We start from the raw sequence: 6,000 nt of genomic DNA, 5'->3' as shown, positions 1-6,000 counted from the left end.
TACTTTCCCAATTTTTTTTAAATTCCAAATTTACCCTTTTACTTTTACCAATTTTATTTTTTAAACCATAATCTCAATCTCCTTTTACTTTTATTTTCCCTTTCACTTCCCTCTAAGCAGCAAACTCTCACCCCCTACTATCACTTTTTCTTAATTTCCACCTCTGTTAATTTTTCCATTTAACGGTGGCAGCATATGGTTGCCGTTTTCTAATAAACACATTTTAATTAACAGTCCTTAATTCCATTCCAGAATAACGTCGTGGTCACTTGGATCTAAAGACAAGATATTCAAGAAATTAATTCAAGGACTGATCTTACAGGACCTACAGAACTTACAAGAAACACACTTAGATTGCAGAACTTACAGGACGCAGTATTGCTGTGTAGTACTAGTACGCAACCATAAGACAATTCTGGTAATCACAAAACCAACAGCCAGACCCTTCTAATAACTCATCTGTGTTTCACTGAATTTACATAAATTAAGACTAATGTTAAACCTTGTACAAATTGGAACCACTTTTACTTCCATTGTGTTTCATTGTAGTCTCTGTCTTCGCAACCTCTCTAATTCCTTGACCATCTGCCAATGTTCTAGTGACAGGCTGGTCTCACCATAGCTCAATGACATGAGACGGCCCATTGTCAACAATCTGTGGGAGAAAGAGAAAAAAACGACGTCAAAGGCAGGTGAACAACATGGAAAAATAAGCATACTATCAATACATCTAGAATAGTCACTCGCTAACCTGCTTAAGTCTTGGGTACCCAAGCTCCTATCTTCTTGTCTTGCTGCAACTAAATCCCTTTCTACCTCCTGAAAACAAAAATGACCTAAGGTTCCGTTGTACATTCCCGTCATATAACATTTAATTATACTCTAAAGTTACTTTTAAGCAAAAGATGGTGTTTGTTGCAACAAATAAGAATGAAGGATCTAAATAAATCTGTGAAGAGAAACTACTACTACTACTAATAATGTCAACATTAAGACTGCCCCTTATATGTATTCTCGTAAATATTAGTAGTGAGTTAAAGATATTTATTGTTTGATGTGGAAAATGACAGAATCAGCCCAAAATGACTTCTGCCTTGCTTTGAAATTTGTTAGCTGCTGAGAATGCTATGTACAGGATAACGGCTAAATGAATTATTCAACTAGTTTGAGCCAGAAGAGCACTTGGTCGTAAATACTGGTGCCAAAGTCACAAATACCTTCTGCATTTCTTGTTCAATAGAGTGCGGTAGTTGTCTAACAGTGGCGAGATACCACCTCCAAGCTTCCAAAACTTCTGCAGTAACAGCTTCGGAGCAACTGTTTGAAGAAGGCTGGAAAGGTACAATTACATCAGCTGGCAAGATATTTGATTTTGCCTCCGACAAAATTAGCAGCTGGGTATCAGTTTTCATTTCCATTTTATAGTACTTGAAATCATATTCCACCTGAAACACATAACAATCATGCAAATTTTAACCGTAACTCAAAAAAACTGCAAACAATCAACTCTAAATAGATGAAGTGTTTCTATAAATTAGCAGGTTAATGTAACGCTTCGTGAGCGTGTAAGATAAGCAAGCGACAACCAAATGCAACTACCTGTTGCATCTCCATTAAAATTTTTAGCAGCCTGCAATTCTCTACCCCTACAGAGTTGAGAATTCCAGCGTCTAGTTTGGTCTCATCAACAATCAAGTGTGAACCTTCGGCTAGTTGCAAGACACCAGTTTCCAGTCTGGAGTATTAAGGCAAAGATGTAAATATATTTGTATGCTGGCAAGAGGTCCATGTTCGGAAGGATTATAAAATGTGCTTACCTGTTAGTATCATAATTCTTTTTTGGCGCAAGTGAAACAGTGTTCAAGTATTCAACTGTAAGGGGTATGCAAAATGTGAATGGCAGGAGGTTCTTCAGAACATAGGTTAGTTGTTTTCCAAAAACAGAGACGGTTTCTTTTTTAAAGCAAGTAAGATTTAATGAGAGTTTTCCCACCGCAAGATCATTATCTCTAGCATGCACCTGTTCAACAACAATCCGCATATAAAATACTCTAAAGAATGGAGGGTTGGGGAATTAGGAACGAACAGTACGAGCAAAATAGGAAATAGGCAATACGAACAATATAACAAAATTATTTACAGTGCATGAACTAAGGAAATTGATCTTTTAAGAACTGCATACCTTGGATAGAAGATGTAGCAACATGAAATGAGAAGTGACGCCATCATTGCCAAGAATAGCCGTGAGATGTCTTAGCAATGCTTCCCTGATTCCTTTGACCAAGTCGAGCTTTGGCTGTGAGATCAAACACGTGCATAGCAAGGCGTTGTCAAGTAGAATGATCCAACCCAAGATGATAAACAGAACTAGCAGTCGTGTCAGAAGAATATAATTCATTTAGGTTCATAAAATAGTTTACCTCCACAGTAGGGTTATTCTGAAGGAAGTCTTGAATCCCTAGTTTCCTGTGAATAAAACAATGAAGTCGTGGAACCTGCAGCAGAGAAGGAAAAATACAAATTTTAAAAGCAGATGCTGAGTGGCCACAGACATGAAACACATGCATTTATAATTTTTGGTTATTCCCAAGAGAGCAACATAGCCTCTTACTATAGTCCATTGAGCCAGTGGTCATTAAGGTATAATACAGGGCTTTAAATGTATGCCAAAATCCTCAGATAAATATCAATGTGCATACCTGGTTAGGTGGGAAATGGCGCAAAGGATCTTCAGAAAATCCATTTGATAAATCACTATCTTCATTGTCCTCCTGAAGCTCTGGAGATGTCAGGATACCCACAAACTCAAAAATGTCATTCAGTTTCATTTCGGACTCTGGAGAATCATATATCTGACATAATACAGAGGAAAATGAGGAATCAGGTTTGTTAAAATTTCACAAAAATAAAAGCAACGATAAATCATCTTAAATATCAATGAAATGTATCTCATGCGAAATTAGAAGTACAAAAGACTAACTTTTACCTTTACAAGACATGGAGGTGAATTGCTACCAATGTCATACCCCAAACGTGTAGCAGAGCTGGCAATATCAGTTGCAGCTCCCGAAGAATGAGGAGCAGTGGAAGAGTGTTCACCTTCTCTCTGCAATACAAGAATAATTCTCAGAAGAATCATAAGATATGTGCAAGGAGAAACAAAAAAAACACACTCAAGTGATAAATTGAAAAAGCACAACTGCACCTACGTATTCTTGTAACTTATAAACTTCTCATGACCTCATTTTGTCATCTAAATAGGATGCTAACTAACTGTATTCCAGCTTCACTCAGATTTGGATAACAAATATCTTGATTTGAATTAAATTGAAATTGAAAATAAACTTAAAAGCAAAACAAATGAAACAACCCCAATTAACTGCTTTTTTACAAACTACTTCCAACCAAATATTGATAAAACCAACACTTGGATGGTGAGCAAAATCCATTAACACAAAAAGGCAGGGTCGTATGAAAGTTCAGTGTACCATTCTTTTGGTATTGGGAGAATCTTGAACCTCATCACAAGAGACCTGTAAAAAAACAGAGCAGTTAGAAAAAAATAAAAACGCATTACCCAGTATCAAGCATTCCAAAATTTATAAAAAGAACCAAATATCCTCTGAAGTATAACAGTTATCCAGAAGCTTAAATGAAACAACCAACTCAACTCAACATTTAAAATCAATTACCAGTCGGACCTAAACGGCCAAACTATACAAATGCAGGGCACTGAATATTTGAGGGTTCATACACTCTTGGAATGATAATTTAACGCAAGCAATAAGCCAATAAAGGCAGTAACTCAAAGCCAGAAATTACAGGAGTATCGGAAGACTCTTCATCTCTCCTCCGCTTTTCTCTGCTGTCCGACATCCAATCCATAGATAGATTGCCAAATTCTTCAGCAGAAACTTCAGTCCATGGACTCAGTCCCGGAACCTAAGTAAATAAAATAAATTAATCCTTCAAAATTCTACTGTTTAAGCAGATCATTAATCGTTTGTATAACAAAAAAAATAGTATGGGAAAATTGAACGCTAGTGAGAAAACAAACAGAGATCACGGTAAACCGTAAACGAACACCTTACCGGGACACAATAAAGCAGTCTACGTTCCCAGATTCGCGCATCCGCCGAAGAACCAATAGGATATTGCGAAACATCCATAAACTTGTTTGTCCTCCACACCGAACCATCCTTCAATAATCATCCACCCAAAACGAAAAATTACACTTTGCCCTAAATTAAACCTAACACTCGAGGTAAACTATTCCTCAAATATATCCCATATATTAAAAATAACGACAGAAAAAAATAAATAAAACCTTATAAGCGCCAACATAAAATTCATTCCCGGGCATGTCTTGTATCATTCCTCGATACCGGACGAGAGTATGGGGCCTCAAAAATCTGATGGAGGTAGGCGTGAGAAGGGGAACCTGTTTAATTAATTAATCAAAAAATAAGAATTAATATAACTGCATAGTCAAAGAATAGGGTTCGATCGTTCTTAAATTTGAAGATAAGAGTGTCGGGTTTAAGATTGAACCTGAGAGATTCCGGACAGGTCGAAGAGGAAGCGGCGGAAGAGGGGTATAGCGCCCCAGTCGCGGCCTTCGAAGGAGGACGGATCAGTACCGGCAGCTATGGCGGTGTCGAAGGTGGATCTAACGGCGCCCAGAGGGTTGGACAGAAAATCGTACTGTGGGCCCACCATGGCTGAGTTGTGACTCGTGGATTGCTCACTCGCGCAAACTAACACTCTGCAACAATGGAATGAGTGGAATTGAAATGAGAAAAGGTTGTGACTCTATGAACCGTTTTATATCGTCCTTTCCCGCCAAATCTTCTTGGGTGGTTCCTTCCCGCCAGTTTTCTATTACATTTTTTATTTATTCATTAACATGAAAATTCTTATCTCTCTTTTTTTATTAGTAGGTAATATATTTCCCCAATTGTAATCATCAATTACTTTGGTTGTTGACTAATATTTTATCAGACCCATATTCATTACTCCTTCTCTTATTTTCAATTATTTTTTTTCTCTTTTACACTTTATAACGGTCACCCATTTTAAAAAATCATTGCTATTTTTTTCATAATTTTTATCTCTTTTATTCACTTAATTGTTGCCATTTTTCTCCTCTTGGTACAAGTAGTTCTTCTTTCACGCAAAGTCATGATTTTGTTTTAATTTTTTTATCTACTTTGTTTTTTTCTTTTTCGGTCACTTTTCTCTATCGACACTTGTAATTTTTTATTGCAAAATTTTGTATAAATATTTATTTTTTGTAAGTTGAATTTATAAAATTCGTGAGATCTTTTTAGATTGAAGCATTGATGCAACATTCTGGTTATTTGTTTGCTTTGTTTGATTTGAAGGAGTATCCAAATGGAATCTAAACTTTTGACAAAAGAGGGACATGTGATATTCTCAATTTTTTAGTAATAATATGTTCTTTATAAATTTATCAAATGTGTGTATTATTTTGTCAGTAATATTGCATTAGTTATTTAATATAAATTAATAAATGTGGCTACAAATAAAATGTATTGTTTCTCTTTATCCAAGCTAAAGTTAATATAAAATATTTATAAGATATATAAACATTTCAATAAAAAATATAAATATGAAACGTAAACTAAAGTTACACTTTCATTATACTTTCAGTTTTTGAATTTGAATTTAATGGATAAAAATATTTTTAAATATTGGAGCATATGATTTTACTTAACAAAACAAACAATGTAAATTAATTATGTAATATTATTTTACTGTTTTTAAAATAACAAAATGAAAAACAGAAATTACCAAAAAAAAAAGTAACACTAGAACAATAAAGAGAATTATAGAAACTAAATGTTGTAGATAAAAGGAAGAATAATGATCATAGAACAAATACAAAAAGAACTATCTAAAAGAAAAACTTATAAAAGAAAAAAAAAATATTACTCTAAGGATGAGATTGAGATATATTCAACACTTTGACTTAATAAA

General features: G+C 34.9%; 1 protein-coding gene across 1 annotated transcript; it reads right to left on the bottom strand.

The window, feature by feature from the left end:
* Positions 1–269: 269 nt before the first annotated feature.
* ETG1 (E2F target protein 1 (ETG1)) lies at positions 270–4,796 on the bottom strand. Its single transcript, XM_047293401.2, has 14 exons — positions 4,552–4,796; positions 4,328–4,441; positions 4,092–4,199; positions 3,823–3,942; positions 3,489–3,533; positions 2,987–3,106; positions 2,700–2,852; positions 2,421–2,495; positions 2,183–2,296; positions 1,818–2,020; positions 1,600–1,735; positions 1,218–1,445; positions 752–819; positions 270–655 (listed from the first exon to the last, which is right to left on the bottom strand). The coding sequence occupies exons 1-14, from the start codon at positions 4,717–4,719 to the stop codon at positions 541–543; spliced, it is 1,767 nt and encodes a 588-aa protein (XP_047149357.2). The 5' UTR covers positions 4,720–4,796; the 3' UTR covers positions 270–540.
* Positions 4,797–6,000: the final 1,204 nt, after the last annotated feature.

The sequence above is a fragment of the Vigna umbellata genome, chromosome 2, assembly GCF_029865625.1.
Source record: "Vigna umbellata cultivar VRB3 chromosome 2, Vumbellata_1.0, whole genome shotgun sequence".
Classification (NCBI taxonomy): domain Eukaryota; kingdom Viridiplantae; phylum Streptophyta; class Magnoliopsida; order Fabales; family Fabaceae; genus Vigna; species Vigna umbellata.
This window is presented reverse-complemented; position numbering and strand designations above follow the sequence as displayed.